At 33.6% G+C, this 23,648-nt stretch overlaps 1 protein-coding gene across 2 annotated transcripts; it reads right to left on the bottom strand.

Annotated features, from left to right (window-relative positions):
• Positions 1–395: 395 nt before the first annotated feature.
• Positions 396–22,467, bottom strand: LOC133191142 (TRAF3-interacting protein 1-like). Of its 2 annotated transcripts, none has more exons than XM_061326851.1 (15): positions 22,199–22,467; positions 21,916–21,984; positions 20,850–20,898; positions 20,006–20,118; positions 18,509–18,625; positions 18,083–18,349; positions 16,618–17,628; positions 16,105–16,161; positions 15,236–15,296; positions 6,328–6,400; positions 4,967–5,050; positions 4,648–4,762; positions 4,406–4,522; positions 3,876–4,099; positions 396–1,990 (listed from the first exon to the last, which is right to left on the bottom strand). In XM_061326851.1, exons 1-15 carry the CDS (start codon positions 22,319–22,321, stop codon positions 1,834–1,836), a joined length of 2,637 nt encoding a protein of 878 aa, XP_061182835.1. In that variant the 5' UTR covers positions 22,322–22,467; the 3' UTR covers positions 396–1,833. The 2 variants fall into 2 exon arrangements, with proteins under 2 accessions (XP_061182835.1, XP_061182834.1); XM_061326850.1 differs by lacking the exon at positions 16,618–17,628 and adding an exon at positions 14,817–14,840.
• Positions 22,468–23,648: the final 1,181 nt, after the last annotated feature.

The raw sequence follows: 23,648 nt of genomic DNA, 5'->3' as shown, positions 1-23,648 counted from the left end.
AAATGTACACGACGACAAAATGTGACGTCATAAGACTTCCTGATTATCGATATAACCTTCATTAGACTCACAGGTCACGGAATTCCAATCTTAAATGAAATTTCATCCTAATTAATACATATATGTAAAAGGTATAAATGTTCATAAAGGTTCTAAGCTTAGACTCCAGTTTTTTGTAATTGAGTACGTAATTTTTTGTACTTTTCCGATTTAGGCAAACTTTGTACTTTCCTTAAGAAATTATATTACCAATGAATAAATTAATCTTTTGGATTTAATAAACTTTTGGTAAAGTTGTGCAAAAACTCTTTGTTTTGGCTTTTAAAACACCAAATACCCCCTCCCCTTTCCACACACACAAACACACAAACAAACAAACAAAAAGAAACAATAAATACTTGTCTTAAACATTTTATTCAATTTCATGACCAAAAACAAGTCTTTAAAAATGGACGGAAATGTTTTACAAACTCCAACATCTTTTAAATATCTAACAATGTAATAATTATCTTTTTATACATGTAGCACAACACTTCAACACGTCAGTATACATTAATTTGTGACAAGACATAGATCTAATATTTCTACTAAATGTAAACATAAAAAAAAATCAAAACGCTTACGCTGAAAGAAATATTCTGTATAATCCTGGTATAAATTAGCAGGATCTAAATGTAAATAAAAAAATATTCAATGAGAATGCAAAGCTTAACAAGGAATTGCTTTGTGTCTCAATAGCTGTGCATTAAACTATGGATATTTTTTCCCTTCATATCCTCACTTAAGTAAATTGAAACAACATAAATAAGACAAACACCCAAAAGAATTGAATTTAAGAAAAAAATTATGAAAAGAAACTTGCACTTAAATGTATTTAAGATAAAACTTGACACACTTTTACACAATGTCAGAAAATGCAGCAACCAATAGTATCTCAACAGTATTTAAAATAAACAGTGTCATAATGCTGAAGTAAAAGATGTATAAACACAGATAAGAAAGATAACATGATATGTCTTGTTTACCCACTGTTACATGTAATATCTTAACTATTCACAGCACCTAGCACATCTGTGAGGAAGAAAATCAAGGTAAATATGTGAGGAAATAAGATCATAAGAAAATATAATGTGTACTTAGATCTATATCTAATAGCATATATATTGTACTAATATTTCATTCATAATTTTTCAGATCTATTTACTGGTACAAACAATATGTATTGTATATTTTCTGTCTATTTACTAGGACAAAGAATTTTCAATGTAAAATATTTAATTTACTCCGATTGTGAATAAACACTGCGTACCATCACAATGTCGAGTATTAAAACTACACAACCAAATTATACCTACCTTAATCAGATCTATTTATACTGCCATAAAAACAGTGCCTCAAGAAAAATACATGCTAAGTGACAAGGATTTATGTTGTTGAAGAACAATACATACTGGTAAGTAAAGAAAAAATTAAATAAAAGTGGAATTCTTAACTTTTTTTGTAACAGCTATAAAGAGGATCTGACTCAAACATACCACACTCTCTTGCACATAAATAACATTTTCTCATCCATACAAATTAGTAAACATTCAGGCCAAACAGGCAGTGACCAAAGCATTCTAAATATAATACCAATCACTAACCTATCTCAACTATAAACCCTGAAATGTTAATGCTATTCCACACTTATACAGACCTCATGTGCTCCTAGCATCACATACACGCATCATTATACTCTTATACATGTATCTTGGTCCCTCTAGCACAGTTTGAATTTACAATAAATTGCCAAACAATGCTTAATGTTCTATAACTCAACAAATCTGAGGTTGATCAGGATTTGGCTATACTTCGGAGCATTTTGTCGATTTTCTGGTCGTTTCGGATGATATTGGATTTTACAGCAGCAATGAGATCCAGCTGATCCTTAATAGCCTGATCTACTTCTGTAAGTTGGGCCCTTAGAGGTTCTATAGCTTTATCTGTGATACTGTAAGGGGAAAAAATTAAATCAGTTTATATTGCACTAATATGATCTTTATCAGGATCGACCTTTTTTCAATGCAATTGAGATTTTATTTCTACGTGTATAAACATTCTTTACAGATACAAATATATAACAACGAAGGAATCAGATTTCAAAAAAAAAAATATTAAGGTGTGAAATAACTTCATTTCTGCTTCCTACAACAAAAACAATTAAACTAGGTGGTATCTCTATAAGTGTAACAAATCCAGTACCTTCTCTAAGAGATATCTCTATCACTGAAACACAAAGAGTACCTCCTTTAGACGGTATCTTTATCACTGTAAAACAATCTAAAATTATCTCCTTACAAGATCTTTCTACCACTGTTAACCTGACAGCACCTCTATTACAGAGGTGTTAACTCCATCCTGCAGTGTTAGTAATGTAAATGGTTTCTGTCCATAATTTTAGCTTCTCATCAGTAATTTTTGTGATGGTTATACCTTGGCTTAATTTTCTAATGTATATTTGATAACTTTTAGATATATATAAATATATATATAAATTGTTACTTATTATCTGTTTTGTCAGCTTGAATCATATACAAGTGAATCTATATCATTTCTAAAGCATTAATATGAGATATGAAAAATTAAAAATTGAGCAAAGCCCCAAAACAAATTTTTGGCCGTATCTCGAAATCAAAATCTGGGATGAATAAAGAATTAACAGTACACAACTCTGCCTTTCTTTTGATATCTCTTTTGCTGTAAACATGACAGTACCTCTGTAAGGAGATATCTTTACTACTGAAAACCTGAGAGTTCCTCCTCAAAGAGTTATCTCTATCACTGTAACACAGAAAGTACCTCCTCATAAGAAGACAGCTTTATCATTGAAATCCTGACATTACCTCCCTTATGAGATATCACATGATAGTACTTCTTTTAGGACGTATCTCTACCACTGTTAACCAACAGTGCCTCTATAAAATGATATCTCTTTTAATGTAAACCTCCCTTATAAGATATCTCTACCACTGTAACCTCAAGGAGATGTATCTACATCTGTAAACAGACAGTGCCTCCTCAATGAGATACAGGATGAGCTTTGAATATTTCTCCATTACAAGACATGACAAGAGGTCCAGGTTCCACATGGCTCACCCGAGTCACTATGGCCCCTGCTGTACTTTATCAGCAGATTATTCCTAGGTAAAACTTTGACCCCTATTATGACCACACCCTACCGCCAGGGATCATGTATCTCTACCACTTTAACCATGGGAGTATCTCCTCTTGGAGATATCTGAATCACTAATCCTGACAGAACTTACTCAAGGAGATATCCTGTTAACATGACAGTGCCTCCTCTAGGAGATATCTCTACAATGTAACACAGAGAGTACTTACTTTACAAGATATCTCTACAATTATTACAAAGACAGTTTCTCCTGTAGGAAATTTATCTATTTCTGTACCAGTACCTCCTTTTGGAGATATCTCTACCATTGTAAAACAGAAAGTACCTATTCAAGGAGATATCCCTTCTACTGTAAGACAGACAGTGTCTCCTTTAGAGATATCTCTTCTATCGTAACCCTGACAGTATATACTCTATGCAATATCTCTACCACTTTAGTAATAGGGACAATACCATCTTTCACAGATAGATCTGCCATTGTACAGTACCTCTTCTAGGACACATTACTACCACTGTAAACCTGACAGTACCTCCTCTAGGAGATATTTTTACTACTGTGACATAGACAATACACCTGTCAGAGATATCTCTACCAAATTAATGTAAGAGTACCTTTCCTAGGACATATCACTACCATTGTACACCTGACAGTACCTCCTCAATGAGATATCTCTACAACTTTAAACTTTAACTATGAGAGTACCTCCTTTCTCTCTTCAGCTCCATTGAATGCTCTTTGTTCTCTTGTTTCCATCTCTGCAACTCTTTCTGCATAGAGTCCAGATCTTCCTGTACATAATCCATCACTTTACCCAGGGGGTTAGCACTGCGAGTCAGGGTCTGGATGCTGACTCGTAACTTGTCAATTTCCTTCTGCACCTGTTGTCGTTGTTTCATTCGCTGGGCATCAGTGATCTTTGGTCTTTCCTGAAATTAAATGATGAAGTCTACGATGTACATGGTAATTTTAATAAATCTTCTTTGGGAATTTCTGTGGAGCTTAAATCCAATTAGCTATAATTCTACATTTATGTATAAATAAAAAATACCTGGTACAAAAAACTTTGAAATTTCATTTGCTAATATAAATTATTTCATTTAATTAATATTCATTAATGAATACAGTTATGTAACTCTGCTGAAGATGGAGACAAAGCAATATAAATTTTTCTGGGCATCAATTTTTTGTAGTACACAAACATGAGAACTGCCAAACAATTAAAAAAAACTCACAATTTCTGTTTTTTTGACTTGACTTCCGGACTCCAATTCTTTCTTTGTTTCTAACATTTTCTTGACAAGTCCTCCATGATCCTCGTCCTCATCCTCCTCCTGTTGTGGGGGAGGGGCCTGTAAATTACACTTCATGTTCTAACTCTTTACATTCACAAGCTGACAAACAGTTCACATAATTAATATTCTTCATACAGTTTCTGTCAGGCTTCCGTTAATTATCTGCTCTGCTGGGACCTCACCTGTTCCTGCTCCTGAGGAGCTGCTGTCTCCTCCACCATAAAAGTCTCATCCTCGTCCTCATCAGAGTCCCGTCCTCCATCCACAATCACATTGCTAGGCTTACCACTGCCCAGTCTACACAGAAACAAACACTGTTACTCTCTAGTACCTAATTTTATCTTAGTTCAACATGATTTTGATGGTAAAGAAAAAGACAGGGAGGAATTTAGTCAAAATGCTTGCTTTTGCTCTATCTTTTTTTAAAAAAGAAGACTATCTTGCTAATATGCATGTAAATGTACAATAGAAATTCATTTAAGTCTGTAAGAACCTGAGTACCTCATTGCTGGTTCATTTTCCATGACTTCTTGTTTCCTCCTTGGTGGAGCTGGGCGAGCACTACTTGGACGAGCCAGGGATCTTCTACAAAAATAAATACCCCAGACATTCACACGTATCTTAAGAATGATGTTGCTTTCATAATCAAAAGTAAATCTATTTCCTAGACAACAAAGCAAAGTGGTAAATTATTTTAAAATATGTATAAAATTGCACATTAAACAAAATCAGGGAAAAGGGGGGGGGGGGGGGAGGGGGGGTCTGAATTTTGAGACAAGTTGATTTGAGAATCCATCCTTACTTTAAATACTAACTTCAGAAATGTATAAGAATTGATTCAAAGAATACATATAAGCTTAGAATAATGCTTATTTGCATGGCTAAGTGATAGCATGTCAGGGCTACTTATATCTGATGACACAAATTTGTCCTTTTCTTTATGTGCAACTCTTTCACCCACTTTCTTTAATAGGTAGTACACACATGTAAGTGTTTTATGCCCCTTTCATCTTTTTTGCTTCCAGTGAGTTTTTTGCCAAATACTGTATCAAAATGTCATATTTTCATGATTTTTTTGTTGGGCCTTACTCATCTAAGTAGGTCAAACATTGTTTCAAATTCCAGGCTCTAAAAATTGGTTTGACTGAACAAGAAGGAAAATTCTTATGACATTTCAGATGACTTAAGGTCGGTGACAACTTAGGGAATTTACATTATATTTCCTTACTTTAGTAAATTAGAGTGTTACAGTGTCTTAGCTTACGAGGCAGAGACTTGGGGAGGTAGATTATCATTTCTACACAATTGTAACATTGTAGTATCTTAAGAGGCAGAGACTTGGGGGTAGATTATCAATCTACACTGTTGTAACATTAAATATCTTATGAGGCAGAGACTTGGGGAGGTGGATTATCATTTCCTCACTACTGTAACATTACAGTATCTTATGAGGCAGAGACTTGAGGAGGTGGATTATCATTTCCTCACTACTGTTACATTACAGTATCTTATGAGGCAGAGACTTGGGGAGGTGGATTATCATTTCCTCACTATTGTAACATTACAGTATCTTATGAGGCAGAGACTTGGGAAGATAGATTATTGTAACATTACAGTATCTTATGAGGCAGAGACTTGGGGAGATAGATTATTGTAACATTACAGTATCTTATGAGGCAGAGACTTGGGGAGGTAGATTATCATTTCCTAACTATTGTAACATTACAGTATCTTATGAGGTAGAGACTTGGGGAGGTAGATTATCATCTCCTCACTATTGTAACATTACAGTGTCTTACGAGGCAGAGACTTGAGGAGGTAGATTATCATCTCCTCACTATTGTAACACTACAGTATCTTACGAGGCAGAGACTTGGGGAGGTAGATTATCATCTCCAGCTTCTGAGGCCTGCATTGTCTTTGGAGGTTCATCTTCTGTAAAAGAATACAACTAATATAATAATGCCCCAATTTCCTTGTGAAATTAAACAATAAGATATACTATCTTATTATATAGCTAATAAATAGTGTAAGAAATTATTAATTAATAATTTAGTACCCATTAGCTTCAATAAAAACACGAATAAGCAAATCATAATGCTTGGTAGGGTATTTGGAATGATGTTATATTGAACGCTTACAGGACAGATGCTGGTATTGCACAGCTTTAATCAAATACCGATAATGAAAAATTCTCATTAATTACGAGTTAATTGAAACAATTAATATAGATCAATGGGAGAAGTTTTAGCTATATAATACACAAAGGGGTAATTGAACTCATATTGGTGAATACCGGTGTAGCATAATATTTTGTAACCGCGATATATTGAACCCGGGTGCAATATATCGCATAATATTTTGAACCCGGGTTCATATTTTCGCTGCGATATAATGAACCCCCTTATAAAATATTGAACCCGGTGGGTTCAAGATATTATGACCATAAAATATTGAGTCCCCCTACCCTTTTAATTTAAGAGGGAGGGGGTTCAAGATATTATGACTATAAAATATTGTCCCCTACCCTTTTAATTTAAGAGGAAGGGGGGTTCAAGATATTATGACCATAAAATATTGAGTCCCCCTATCCTTTAAATTTAATAGGGAGGGGGTTCAAGATATTATGATCATAAAATATTGAGTCCCCCTACCCTTTTAATTTAAGAGGAAGAGGGGTTCAAGATATTATGACCATAAAATATTGAGTCCCCCTACACTTTTAATTTAAGAGGGAGGGGGTTCAAGATATTATGACCATAAAATATTGAGTCCTTCTACACTTTTAATCAAAGAGAGAGGGGGGTTCAAGATATTATGACCATAAAATATTGAGTCCTCCTACACTTTTAATCTAAGAGGGAGGGAGGTTCAAGATATTATGACCATTAAATATTGAGTCCCCTTCCCTTTTAATTTAAGAGGAAAGGGGGTTCAAGATATTATGACCATAAAATATTGAGTCCCCCTATCCTTTAAATTTAAAAGGGAGGGGGTTCAAGATATTATGATCATAAAATATTGAGTCCCTCTACACTTTTAATCAAAGAGAGAGGGGGGTTCAAGATATTATGACCATAAAATATTGAGTCCCCTTCCCTTTTAATTTAAGAGGAAGGGGGGTTCAAGATATTATGACCATAAAATATTGAGTCCCCCTATCCTTTAGATTTAAAAGGGAGGGGGGTTCAAGATATTACGAACATAGAATATTGAGTCCTCCTACACTTTTAATCTAAGAGGGAGGGAGGTTCAAGATATTATGACCATTAAATATTGAGTCCCCTACCCTTTTAATTTAAGAGGAAAGGGGGTTCAAGATATTATGACCATAAAATATTGAGTCCCCCTATCCTTTAAATCTAAAAGGGAGGGGGGTTCAAGATATTATGACCATAAAATATTGAGTCCCCCTACCCTTTTAATTTAAGAGGGAGGGAGTTCAAGATATTATGGCCATAAAATATTGAGTCCCCCTACCCTTTTCATTTAAGAGGAAGAGGGGTTCAAGATATTATGACCAAAAAATATTGAGTCCCCCTACACTTTTAATCAAAGAGAGAGGGGGGTTCAAGATATTATGACCATAAAATATTGAGTCCCCCTATCCTTTAGATTTAAAAGGGAGGGGGGTTCAAGATATTACGAACATAGAATATTGAGTCCTCCTACACTTTTAATCTAAGAGGGAGGGAGGTTCAAGATATTATGACCATTAAATATTGAGTCCCCTTCCCTTTTAATTTAAGAGGAAAGGGGGTTCAAGATATTATGAACATAAAATATTGAGTCCCCCTATCCTTTAAATTTAAAAGGGAGGGGGGTTCAAGATATTATGATCATAAAATATTGAGTCCCTCTACACTTTTAATCAAAGAGAGAGGGGGGTTCAAGATATTATGACCATAAAATATTGAGTCCCCTTCCCTTTTAATTTAAGAGGAAGGGGGGTTCAAGATATTATGACCATAAAATATTGAGTCCCCCTATCCTTTAGATTTAAAAGGGAGGGGGGTTCAAGATATTACGAACATAGAATATTGAGTCCCCCTATCCTTTTAATTAATGAGGGAGGGGGTTCAAGATATTATGAACATAAAATATTGAGTCCCCCTATCCTTTTAATTAATGAGGGAGGGGGTTCAAGATATTATGACCATAAAATATTGAGTCCCCTACACTTTTAATTTAAGAGGGAGTGGGGTTCGAGATATTATGACCATAAAATATTGATTCCCCTACCTTTTTAAATTTAAAGGGGGAGGGGGGTCAAGATATTAATGTGGCAAAATATTAACCCCCACAATTTTTATTTTATTTGGGGAGAACAAGTGGTGTCCCCATGTACCGTATATTCTTGCCTATAAGTCAGTTTTTTGGGATTGGTATTTTAGAGGGTCAATCCCTCTAATATAAGCTTAAAAAATGCAAAGGAATTATAGGCGGACAGACTTATAGGTGAGTATATACGGTAGTCTTCTTCAGTTGAAAAGGGGGTTCAATATATTATGACCATAAAATATTGATTCCCCAAAAATTTTGATTTATGAGGGGGATTCAAAATATTAAAGTTGCAAAGTACTGTCCCCCATTACAATTTAGTGGTTAGGAAAGGGAATTTTAAAGTATTATGGTATTATGCTTGTTTAGAAAGGGAGGGGGTTCAAGATATCATGACCATAAAATATTGATGGCCCTCTGGATTTTTGTCATTTGGGGTTCAGCAGAATAGTGTTTGTGAAATATTCAACCCCGTAAGAGTTCTCAAAATCTGGGAATAAAATAATATGGCTGTTAAAAACAACCTCACCCTAAAGGTTAATTGTGGGGTTGGGGTATATCGATTGAACAGTAAAGATATCATAAAATATTGAGGACCCTATTGTATGTGTGTGTGTGTGTTTTTTTTTCATGGGGAGTGTAATAATTTCAAGGCATTATGATTGCAAAATTATTGAATTTCTGTTACACTTTTGAGGAGTTGGGTTTTAAATATCATGGCTGTAAAATATTGACCCCACTTAAAGGTTCATGGAAACTGTTTTCAAGATACAATGGCTTTAAAATATTGACCTTCCCTCTTACATTTTAATTTTTCAATAGGTGGGTGGGGGTTCAAGATTTTATCGTTGCAGAATTCTGACACTCCTCCCCTTTTTTTACTTCAGTGGTCAATAAGAGGGATTCAAATTAATATGGCTGGTAAATATTGTTCCCCAATTAGACTTCCTTAGGTACTCATTTCTGTTTAATGTTGCTCTCTCCCTTCATATAACACCAAATATTCCATGTAAGCTAAACACCCCTCAAACTGGGCTACCCAATTTTTTACACTCTCTAAACACTGTATTGAATAATATAGAAACCATCAAGGGGAAACAATAGACAGTTGGTATTGTTCACCTCCAATGACACCTCCATGTGTACACACAATACACAGGTACTACATCCCTGTTACCTCCTCAGTGGAGAGATACTACATTGCTCCTTGAAATTTCTTTTTTCAAATTGTAAATTATACAAAAAAAAAAAATAAATAAAAAAAATTAAATATGTTATGGGATGAAAGACAGAGAAATAAATATTTCATAATTGTTTTTCCATTAGTTATTTGATGTAGAAAATTTGGGGTTTGATGGTAAAAGACAATTATTTTTAATTTCCTGATGGCAATTTCAGACTTCAATATTTTGATTATATTATTTTACTCTCACTTCTTTAGGTATTGCACAGATATAAAAAAAAAATACAATTTTAATATAAAGATACCCATTAACCCTTGAGATCTAACAATTAAATCAAAGTAAGTGTGTGTGAGACGGGTGTTAGATACTTTCACTTCCTTTTCCATAGTAGCCTTTAAATGGAGGTTCAATACTTCTCAGCCATAATATTTTCTATCCTTTATAAAATGTTGTGGGGTTGAACATTTCACTGCCATATCTTTAACCCCCTCTTACCATTCAAAAATTATTTTTAGGTCAATAATTTTTAAACAACCTCCTAAACACATCTATGTCTAATAGGGGGTACAACATTTTACAGCCATAAATCCTATCTTAAACCTCCACCCCACCCTATCAAAAAAAAAATTTAAATTAGGAAGTACAACATTTCAAGGCCATAATCTTAGGAACCTCTATGCTTTAAACAGAGAATGTCTGTAATGGAGTTCAAAATATTATGGCCATAAGGCTAAAATATAATGAACCCAGGGTTCAAAATATTATGTCCACAAGGCTATAATATATTGAACCCCGGGTTCAAAATATTATGGCCATAAGGCTATAATATATTGAACCCCGGGTTCAAAATATTATGGCCATAATATTTTTAACCCCGGGATCAATATTTTATAGGGGGGGTTCAATATTTCGCAGCGATATTTTGAACCAGGGTTCAAAATATTGCGGGGTTCAATATATTATATGACACCGGCACTTGTTGGCTGTACAAATGCACTCTCAAGCTTGTGAGTTTGTACAGCCAACTCGTGCCAATATTCACCAACACAAGTTCAATAAGCCTGTATTATGCAAAAAAACACTAGAAGATCTTTGTTTTTTTTTTTTTTTGTTTTGTTTTTTTTTTTTTTAAATATGAAATAGTACTTGATTTGTGGTACTTAAAGTTCTGTTGAATGACATGCACATGTAGTGAGTGAATTTAAGCCTGAAACTTTGGTTATAACATGGCATAATACACAGTTATACCAGGTATACATTTCACATATACAGCTGTAGCTCATCAGCATGCAACATTTTATATGTTAATGCATCATGCAGTGGCATGCACAAGAGACAAGACATAAGTTAATAATCAAGCCACTTCCTTGCTATTTGTGTTTTAACATCAAGGTTATCTGTGAGAATACATACTTAAATGTATTAAAAGTAATAGACCTGTTTTAATACTTCTATCTGTATGTATCTTACTATGTAAAAGAGTATAACCCAGTCTTCAATAATTTAGTAGCCTTCTAAACCCATTCAGAAATGCCAAGAAAGAATTTGGTAAATGTATTTTATACACATCAGTTTTTATGATATAAAAATATGAAATTAATCTTTATGATTGTATTAATATTACTTTAACACATTTTTATTGAGTTTAAATGATTAATAAGAAATGGCCTCAAGTTTAATAAGGCTGGAATTTTTTATTTTTAGGTTTACAAACCCGCCGCTCAAGTTTTTGAATTTTCAGAAAAAAAATAAAATTGAGAAAAATGGGATTTTTTCTTTCCGACGTCGAATTTGAGTCGGGATCGAGATTTCCGGTTTAAGATAAACATGGCGGGTAAATCAAGTAGATCACAGCATCATAGCTTGGTTTAGTGTAAAAATTATCGATAGGAGTGCCATTCAAAACGTTTCACCCGTTCAGACGACAAATAAAATGCTAACGACTTTGTTGCACAATGACATGTTGGTGAGCTAATTATTTAGCCGTATACAAAAGTATCTGCATATAAATTAATTTCCTTCCACAGTTAAAAACTGCCCATGGTAGCTATAGCCAGAGACATTGTTTAGGTCTCTGCTACAGCTTACAGTCTAAGCAACATTCTTCAGAAAAGGATCGCTTATGCATCAGATGTAATGAATAAAACTATGGGAGAATTTAAGTCCATTTGAGAGTGAAATAAGATTGACCTAAAGAAATGAAATATTTCAAATATTAAAGAAAACAAGTATATACAAATATATACAGGCATGCTGTATCGTTTTTGAATGTGGCAGCCTGAAAATTTTTTTATACACTTAATTGAAAAAATTTAACCCCCTCCCCAATACTCCCTGTCTGTTATATGATAGGAATTTTTACTTAAGGTCTGGAGTATATTTTAAGAACAATTAATTTCTACACAATCACTTGACACATATTTTTTAAAAAATGAAGATACAGTTTGTATATTGAAAGAGTTCAAAATTCTATTTTATTTTTTAATAAATTTGTATTTTGACCAACATCTCAAAATTTTTATCACTGTCCCCAGCTGGCAGACAATGAAATAAACAATTTTAGGTTCTACCTTCCTATTTGTAACAATTGTGTGGCCAGTGGCAAGGAGTCTTAGTAGAGCATCAAAAAAAAAAAAAAAAGAAGAAGCAAAAAAACTTTTCAACTTGGCCATGATGTTTCAGACATGTCAGGCGACATCTAACCACAGAATAACAATGCCTAACAAATACAGTTAGCTTTAAACATTTCAGCTGGTATCTAGGAACATAAGGCACAATGTCTAAATATGATCACCAATCATGTAAACTTGATTAAATAGCTTAATTAAATACCTCACTTATACTTTTAATAAGGAAATATATGGGGTGGGCATAATTTTTTGCTAATTTTGTGATCTGAATTACTTAATATACTATATCACATGATATCACTTATGATCAATCTGTTTTCCTTAGAAAAAAATAATCTCCAAGTTGAAGGTTAGAAAAAGAAATAGCAAAAATTACCCTTGCAAAATTATCCACATTAATTAACAGTAAATTTTCTATGATATAAATAAATATGATGACACATTTCCCCCTTCCTCAATCACATTTCTGGCCATCACTACAAGACCTTGATCAAGTGACATGACCTCTAAACAAGGTCATCACATACCTCATCTCATTGCTCAGTGACCTTGGAGACATGACCTTGATATTACTGTAGGATCCCTATTTTACTTTAGTACTTACTATTGCAAAATGACCTATAAATGCCAAATCATGAACATGAATTTGAAAGTAGGCTGTTGATCCAAGAGGGTTTTCATACATGTATATATCAGTCCTTCAAAAATATTTATAAAAGTGAGTTGTTTTATTTAGCAAATGGTGCTTCTAGCAATATTACTTGATTATAAAATTTATTACTCTCATATTTTTAGGAATCTACAGTACTGTATACATTTTGATCATTAGGAAAAATATACTCAAGTTTGAATTCATTCCAAAAAAATGCTCCAGGAAAGATGACTGATACATATTTTTGTAAAAGACACACTGTACCAAAACCAGTGCCAGGTATGTCTCCTTTTTGGGCAGACACATTAACATGACACCACCAGTGATTAAAAGTTTGATACAATATCTGTGGTTGATAAATTGATACATACAGTGTGTAATGAGGGATAATATCTTATTATATACCCAACTGTTTATCACTCAGTTTTACTGTTGAATTTACGCAATCACGAGACGATGTGATCCGACGTTCCGGATCACCACACTGTGGTTTTCTGAATCCATATCACCCCTCTCTGAAACTGATGACGTAGTACACAGATAAATAACGTTTTTATTCTCGCGCATCAAAAAGTTCCTTAACAAAATGGTTTGTTTAATGGATAAAAGTTATGTAATTGATCCAAAAAGTTTTTTTCTTTTATCATATTTTGCTAGTTGTTAAGGGGTATATAATAAATTTATCATTATAACGGTAACTTGATCCGAAGAGCCGTATCACGTCTCGTTGACAGGCGCAGATCATCACATCAAACTCGACGCTTCGCGTCTCGTTTGATCTGATGATCCGCGCCTGTCAACTTGACGTGATACGGCTCTTCGGATCAAGTTACTGTTATAATAATATATATATATGACCAATAAGCTTGACTTATTGACCTTACTTATAGGTGTGATAACTAATTAACATGACCAATGTTTTGAATGATCGTTTCCAACTGTTAAGATACCTAGCTTGATACATTTTAACCAGTACATAATGATTGTGTTTATATATAAATATAATGATCAGACATCATTACTTTCAGGAGAGGACTGAGATTTACTTAGGACTGTACTAAGTAACAATTATACCTTGTGTTGTATATATACTCTACCACAGTGTTTAGGTATCTACAAACAAAGACCCTACAGATTACAAATTTCACATATCAAAATGTTTAGCTCTATTTATGGTAATGGTGTTTTCTTTTAATACAATTCTATCTATGGACTAATTTCTATACTTATGATAATCAAAACATTTTCATACTTTAAATATATATATAATAAACCTGTTCTACAACAGTATTAGACAGGAGCTTTTTATTCACCAATCCACAGTACTTCATTACAGTGAAAATTGAAAACAATGCATTTCTTTTATCTTTGAAAATATATTCTGCCTATGTGTATTATTTCTACAAAGCAAGAATGTATGTGTACATGTAGACTGTAGCGAGTACATATAGAAAATTACACAGTATGTAGGTCTTGATTATAGTCAGACAGAACTAGATTATACATGTAAACTATGAGACACCTATCCACAGCAAAGAAGGTGCACTAAACACTAGAGAAACACCAGTGATTATAGTACATAAGTACTGGTGATATACGCCTACCTTCATCACTCGAGTGTCGGCGTCCTGAAAGTGGGCAGTAAATAAACATGCCACAATTAGCACGAGAAGAAGAAAGTGAACATCTAATATAAATAAAATCAGGTGAATCACGATGCAGACTAAACAGGGTGGCCACTAAGTGTCATAGCAGTGCAGCCAGATACTCAGAAAATTCAATTTCTTGTCTTTGATTTTTAAATATTTCAGAAATATCAAAAAGCATTCAGTTTTCTCCTTTTTTCTTCAAATTTTCAGTACTATATCTATGATGTTAGTTAATAGACTTTTTATAAAATGTAGGTTTTTTGTGGTAATAAAAAAAGGAAATTTTAAGGAATTAATGAATCACACAGTTATTTAATTATTGCTTGATCAAGGCCAAACTTGTAAGCATGGATCTGATGGTAAATAACACTGACCTTCACGTCTTCTCCTGGACCCTTTGGCAGAGGAAGGGCGGGCTAACTTGGTAGGACTCTCCTAACATATACATAGTTAAATTGTTAATTTTAAATAACTTATATGATTTTTATCTTTCTAATAAATGTATTACTAAACAGTTCTTACATGTTCATGTATTTGTTAACTCCCTAAAAGAATCTACTTAAATACAATGTACATGTACAATGAGAAAACAAGTGTGTGAAGTTTTTAATACACACAATATATTCATGACATACTGTACAATTAGGAAAGTATTTTTCTGTTTGTCACATAGAAAAACTTTAATATAAATCAGTACAACTGAGTTATGATTGGGCATGCTATACAGTTATACGATATACTAATGGAGCTCAACTCTTTGATGTTAATGATAAAATTTACTGGTAGTGAAAATTGTAAGGGTAAAGATTGAACTTTAATGTCAATGTCTCTAACATTCTTGTTTGCCCATTAATGTAGTTTTGTGATTATTCTACCGCTTTATTGTTTATTTTCTTTTTAATTGGTTTTCCTACCAAAAACCAATGATTCGTGTAATTGGATGCATCGCTATTTACCAGTAGAAATTAATCTGCAGCAACTATCAGTAAGGTCCCAACTCTTTCTTTTGTTAGAATTAACACAACATCTGGGTTCCGTAACAGAATCGACTGTAGGTATACTTGATGCAGTTTGATTTTTAGTTATTCATTGTGACCATTTTCAAAACAAATTCATATTCTACATGTATTTTCTTTTGTGGATGCATCGACTGACACGTTTGGATGCATAACGCCAGCTATGATCCTAGCATGGCTTTTAACCTTTGATTGATGCCATAAAAATCAGCTGAGTAAACAAGTACCTCTTTCTCTCCATTCATTTGTGAAGGGTCATTCTCTTTACTTTCTTCATCTTGGTGCTAAAAAAATAGAAAATTGATAATTAAAGATATGAGTTCATGTGATATTTCACCGAAATAGAATGTATGAAAATATTCTTTTATCAAAATGATACCCAAAATTAAGATTGTAGTTCAGCAAATGTTTAAATTTCCATTATAAATATAAACATTATATAAAATTTCTATCCTTTCTTCCAAATTATGTTGTTCCTTAAAATAATTGCACGTTTTCACATATCCTTTAAATTGCAAATATAAACAATATCATAATAAACAAATGTATACAAAACACAAACCTAAAAACATCCAAAGTAAAACTTATACCCAAAACAATAAAACACGGAATCAATTATGCGAAGAATCAAAGAACAACTGCATGAAAATCTGAAAACTCAAATTTGGTAACACATAAATTCCAAATAAATTAACTGGTGAACAATGACAAATGAAATCTTCAGAAATATCAACTGTTACATAATCTTTCTCCCTATCAAGCTCTTTTCTAGAAGTCCATCTCCTTCTATCAACCTCACGGCTATGCATAGCTCTTTCAGCCTTTTTCCAGTCTCTCTGAATGCTATACATGGAACCTTGCCTTTTCTTTTCTCTAATTTTTTTCTCCATATATCCCTGATCAAATGCAATTCTAGAGTGTTTCTTGGGGATGAATTTAGGTGACTCCTGTTCAGGACTCCCTCTTTTACTACTCTTTCTGTCTCTCAGTGAATCTTCTTTGGTAACATTTTTGCCTGTATGTTTTCCTTCTCTTCTACCCTTTGTGATGACTACACTCTGCTCTTGCTCTGATTTTTCTGTGCTCTGAAGAAGTTGGACTGCTGCACTCTCCTTAGGTTGTCTGTTGTATTGTTCTAAACCGTCTGCTTGTTTCTCCTGCACTACTGACCCCCCAACCTCATCCTTGACCCTAGTCTGGCTTGGGTCAAATCTTGTATTTTTCTCAACCTGTACCATTATTCCTGTTCTTTGACCTTTTATCTTTGAACCGAAATGAACCTGTTGGTCACCATTTACTATTTCAGCAGGTCTTCTTGCTGCTCTACTCTTTGTTCCACCTTGATGAGGATCTACTCCATCACTCTGTTGACGAACTGCCATGCGACTCTTTGTTCCTGTCATCCTATTCCTCTCAATGTTTACTTCACCAGCGATTGACTGTTCACTACTTGATGGTGTGCTCTGCTCACTTTCAGAGACAGCCATCCTTATTTCCTCCTTTGGGGGATAACTCTCAGATGCCTCCCTTAACTCTCTTTGTCTTGAAGCTCTAGGCCTTGCAGCCCCTGGTCTATTGAGTTTTGACAGATTAGCATTATTCTGTAATTCATAATTTAGTGGTGGAGATTCTGTGTCTTGTTCTGTAGCCTCATTTTGAGACAATCCATCAAACAGATCTATGTCTGAGGCAGTACTGGTATCAGAATCCAGTCTAGCGGCTCCTATGTTCTCCAAAGATTCATTCTGTGCCTGTTTTATCAGGACAGTTAATAGCATCATTGTAATAAAGTGACAGGTATTACTATACAATAAAAACTGACAGGATTTCCAATTTCTGTGAGCTTATGTTAGCTGTGTTAGTGTATAACCACCATTTTTTGTTTAATTAACCACATTACACCATAAATAATATCCATACAGAATATTACAGGCCTAAAGTCTTAAGATATAAGACAAAAAGACACAACTCATACAATGTTCTAATAAAATGTAATGCTACAACCTACACACATAACTCAAATAGTAATGAGGAGATAATTACATCAAAGTTTCCAAGTCTCCTGCTAAATACTAACATATTCCTTTCACAATATGCAGAGACCTACCATTTATATATTGGACTAAGAGCATGAACATGTACACTTAATATTTACGAGAGGGTAAACACTCATCTAAACAATGAGCAGTTCTAGAGAATACATACCTTCCTCCTTTCCTTTCTTTCTCTGTGTCTCTCCTCCCGATCTTTGTGTCTCTCCTCCTTCTCTCCGTCACGATCCTCTTTGTCCCTGTGTCGTCCCTCTTTGTCTCTATGGCGATCTTTCTTTTCTCTATGGCGATCTTCATCATCTCTATGGCGATCCTCCTTGTCTCTATGGCGATCTTCTCTATCTTTATGTCTTTCTTCTTTGTCTCTGTGTCGTTCCCTACTTTTTTCCCTACTTGCACTTTTATCTCTATCTTTTTTATCCTAATCAAAAAGAGAGATCCAAATTAAGCTTTCTTCATATAAAAGATGGACAGATGGAAGACGGACATGACAAACAAATTGTTATTTGCCCTGGCCATATAAACGGCAGGTGATAAAATGAGAAAAATATATTTCAGTGAAAAGGAGAATCCAATAAACCTCTGAGTCTCTTTTTTTGCGTTCCTCTCGACTACCCTCCTTTGACTTGTCCCTCTTTTCCTCCTTTGGTTCCCCTCCTCCTTTGTTCATTTTGGCCACATACTCATCATTATCAACCTTAAATCAAAAGTCATATTTCTCATTCCTTTCCATGACACATATGTCATTTTCTCCCAATTATAGTTAAAGAAAATTATGTTAATGACACCAGATTACCAGAATGTATAGCTTATGTTCAAAGAATAGTGATACAAATACAATTACTAAATGTACATGTAAATAATGTATATGATTAAACAGCCACTTAGAGGTTGCACTGTATTAAACAAAATACAACATGTTATCAAATGCATGTATTTCTGTTACTTTCATTATGTAAAGACATACATATAACCACATGATTGTATAAGAAATCATGCAACAGTATTTGGATAGCATTCCTAAGACATTACTGTCACAGTGTTTAACTAGGGCTGGGATGATATACATGTATCGAAATATTGATATCATAATATCGATTCTGTAAAAGGATGATACGCATATCAATACGTATGAAGAAATATTGAAATATCCCCCAAAATAATCTAACTTATGTTTTTCTTTGTTTATTTAACATTTTGGGTTTAATATATAGAATAAATCTGCTATATATGAATATAAATATGAAATACATAATAATTAACACCACATGTGTAAAATAATTTGTTTTACAACAGATATACTTCTTTGAATAAATTATTCTTATTTTTGAAGAAATGTTTTGTTCATTTCAATTCAAAAAAAAAAAAATTTCATAACCAAATAAACATTTTGTGATACATATTGTATCGTGGCTCAAATATTGTGATACGTATTAAAATAGAAAAATTTGTATCGTCCCAGCCCTATATTTTACACATTAAATTTACTGATGACAATTAAATGCCTTTTTATTGTATCTCATGACAGCACAAATAAATTCTCGGCAATAAACCAAATAATGGGATGAAGCCATCCTGGAAGCCAAATGATGTTTTCATATGTGTAAAAAAATAAAGCAGATACTAGTATAGACATAAACAGGTAAAAAGGAAAATAAATGATGGAACACTATAAAAGTTATTTTTCACACATGCAGAGAGAATGGATGTTCTTTCACTTCCTAAATATATACACGCATAGATAAGGTTTTGTTTCATTACTTTTAAAATCAATCTATGATTACCTTTTCATATATCTACATGTATGTCTGCAATTACACACACATTCTTGTTCACTTAATGTATAACTATAAAGTTATTAAAAATAAATTGTGAAATGTGAACATGTAAATCATAAAGAGCAAACCCCTTTATCTTGAACTTGATGGACCTACTGAGATTAACATACTTAGAGAAGAAGGCAGTAAGGACTTCCCACCTCACTTCAACATATCCATGGACTGGTATATCTAAATTTTCGATACAGAGGTCGGTTATACTATTACAATTGTATTATTATTGATACACTGACACTAACCCCTTTATTTATAGCAGCAGCTAAAGTCTGTAAAAACTCATTTGTTTTCTCTGGTTCATGACCTGCTACTATCTTTGCTGGCTTCACAGATAAGGACTTCCCTGCAACCATTGCTGAAATAAGAAGGAAAACTTGATCAACTTAAAGACATATAACTACATTTTGACTCCTATTTTCTCTCCAATTTATTTTTTATAGAAAACACATTTCACATTTTCTCTATATTAATGCACTGTGTTTGGTTTTTTTAAATTCTGAACCTCTATCCACTTCATTTTCATTTTTCTGTTCAAATGATATTACCACTCTAAATTTCTATACACAGTTGTTTCCCATATGTTATGTATACGAGTAAATAGTGAGACATGTGATTACAGAAATGGTACAAGCTTGCAATCTATGAATTTTTAGTAAAAATTAAACTTTTGTTTGTTATTTTAGAAATAAAGGGACATTCCCAATATTTTTCTTTTTTAGAAACATGGTAGTTTTTTTTTTCTTCACATTTTACATGACTGTATATCATATGATAATAATTATTTCTCTGGTACTTTGGTACATTTATACACACCTCATTACTTTTTAAAACATGAATATTACCATGATTACTGTTCAAAGCATCTTAAGTGAGTTACAACTGAACAGTTTATATTACATTTTCAAAAAAATTGAAATCATCTAATTGATGTTGACTTGCTACATCTTTATTGTCCAGTCAATTATAGCACTGCCATTGCCATTTGAAGAGTATGTGTATGTAATACTGTGGCAAACGTTAACAAAACAAAATCTCAATAGCACCAGCTTAACTTTTAAGATCTTCTTAAAACAAGGTTTAACTTACATGTAAAGTCTATAGCCTTCTGTAGGAAAGCAATTTTGCTGTCTTTATCCTGTAAAATAAAGAAAAACCATTTCACATGTTTCATGAAGAACAACACTAACTCTAGAAATTTAATTGTATACAGATATATTTATAAACCACAGGCCTTTAGATGGCTTTAATCTGACAAAATGGAGGTATTAATAAAGTAAATGTGTGGTCTTATCAGATTGGGTACCCAATTTTGTTTATGAACTTCTGATAAATCAAATGATTTAAAATCATATATTCATATCTATTCATATAATATGTTGACGGTGCGACCGTTCAGGCGAGCGCAGATACCCTTCAGTTTTAATTTAGATCGGGCTCTTCAAACCGCACTTGATATTTGGTACGTCTAGACTCTGACGTCACATGACGTCGTATGTAATGTTTTATTACCGAAATGAAGTCTGAACAGCGCTAATTTTAATAAATAACGTTAAAATCTACTATTTATCTGCTATATATATATACATTAAATTCAAGTTGAGTTTATTTCTTTTTGGAACTTCTGGGTATCGCGAGAACGTAGTTTGCCGCGAGATACAGTTCGCAAAGCATTATGGGACCACAGGTAACTGCGGAACAAAAATCGTTTGAATCAATGTGCAAAGTCCGAATTTTCTCTTCACCCAGGCGTTGCTTTAAGAGCTCACAGTGACGAGCGGCGCTTTGCACCGCTATGGTACAAAAATTTAAAAAAAATCAAACCATGTAAACTGACTTTTGATAAGTATTAATCATACTTTTTTCCATTAAATATAAGCCTTGAATAAAGAGAAAAAAGCATAAAATTATGACATCATTTCATGATATTGGACCATGATGAAAGGAAAAAATGCAATGAGCCAGAGTTCGAATCGTGGCCTAAGTTTATTCAAACCAAAGCCTTCTGATTTTAAAAATCAGGTGCTCTCCAACTGTCAAACCTACATCATTACCACAATAAATTACCATTCACTGAATTTTGTCTTTGACTCCAAATATTGCAAAATTATGAACCTGTAAACCTGTCGGGAGTCTTCTTGGTGGGTTTACTGACCTTTACATTTTCTGAATTCAACTCCTCTTCTTTGAAAAGTCCATTCATAAAACCTGTGGTTTTAATTACCTAAAATAAAACAATATTAATTAGAGAAGTTTTTTTTTTTTGAATCAGTTATAATGATGTATGTACATTACATTATGACCCCCCCCCCCCCCCCCTTTTGTCAGTGTTTGTTTTACAGAAGCAAATTAATGTTGACATAAACTTCACAATAATTTTCCAGATAAATATGTAAAACACAATAAGACAAGATTTCGTATGAAAGAACTGTACTCACCGAAGTCACTATATCATGTAAAAATCGGAACGGTGGTTTATTCAACAATTTTTCAGTGAGTGGTGGCTTCTTGATTATTTTCCCCAAAGTATCCTGAGTTTTCTTGACTATTCTTGCATCCATTGTGGAGGATATGTGTCAAAATTCCAATGCAAGTCTTTCTTAAGAGAAATTTATGGCAGTTTAATTGTTATCCGTCGGTTCCATTGATTTTAAAGCAGTCTCGCGTTTTCTTACTACGGAATTTTGTATCCCACAATTCATTGCAAATTCCCTACTTGCTGTTTTACACTTCCGGTTTTTAGTTGACAGTTGCTAATAGTAATTGGGGCTCCTGATGGGATAAAAATGTACAACAAAACAACAACCGAAGGATAAAATGTATTGTAATAATATAGTGATTATATTATTAGATGTCAACTTTGCACTTAAAATAAACCATTTTAATGTTGAACAATGAATACATTTATACCTCAGATTTGGGTAATGTGACAATCCACAACCATTTACGAAGAATGGCTAGTATTTAATTTGATTTATAATATAGGGTTACCTTGTTAGAAGGAGCTGTTGCTGAGATATTGTAGCTTTCCATTTTCATGTATTTTAATTTACAGAATATTGACTTTCATATTTAGCTTTTACGAGAATATTTAAGCCAGGTCGTCAAAAGGGGCGTACGTAGTGCGACCCCCCCCCCCCTTTTTTTAAGTCGAAAATTAAACCCCTTCTATAAAATAAATTCATCATCCATCTAGAGTGAAATGGGCCATAGATGAAAATCGTTAACATTCCACGCATATTCTGGGAAGACGAAATCAAAGATTAACCCTCTTCACTCACAGATGTTCTTTGTCAAAATTGGTTGAAATGTTCAGCTGTTCCAGAGAAGAAGCTGAAAATGTCCAAAAGTTATCGGACGACGCAAGAGAGACGCAAGTTGCACGACGACGGACGAAAAGAGATAGCAATAGGTAACCTGAGTGATCAGGTGACCTAAAAAAAATATTTTAAAAAATACAAATCTGTGAACAGCTAGGGCATAAAACACGGACCCCTGGAAATTCCAGAGGTAGGATCAGGTGCCTAGGAGGAGTAAGCATCCCCTATTGACCCGCCACACCCGCCGTGAGTCCTATGTACTGATCAGGTAGACGGAACATTCTTTAATCATATTCAGTGTTTCTGCTTCTGCCAAGTATTCTGCTTCTGCCAAGTATTGCCCACAATCAACAAGCTTATTATTATGGCAAATGTGGTGCGCATGATATGATCAAAATTAAAAACTTTAAAAGATTAAAAGATTAAAATGATATTTCTTATTTATGGCTGGAAGGCGATCACCTGAGACCTGAAGGTCTCAAGTGTATTCGCCGAGACTATTCCTGATGGTAGTTTATTCCACTCTTGGATGGTACGAGGGACATAGGAATACTTTTGATAATCGCTC

This window comes from Saccostrea echinata, unplaced genomic scaffold, assembly GCF_033153115.1.
Source record: "Saccostrea echinata isolate AGI-Se365-2 ecotype Australia unplaced genomic scaffold, CSIRO_AGI_Sech_v1 ptg000023l, whole genome shotgun sequence".
Classification (NCBI taxonomy): Eukaryota; Metazoa; Mollusca; class Bivalvia; order Ostreida; family Ostreidae; genus Saccostrea; species Saccostrea echinata.
The sequence above is the reverse complement of the archived record's forward strand: the minus strand, read 5'-3'. Positions and strand labels throughout refer to the sequence as shown.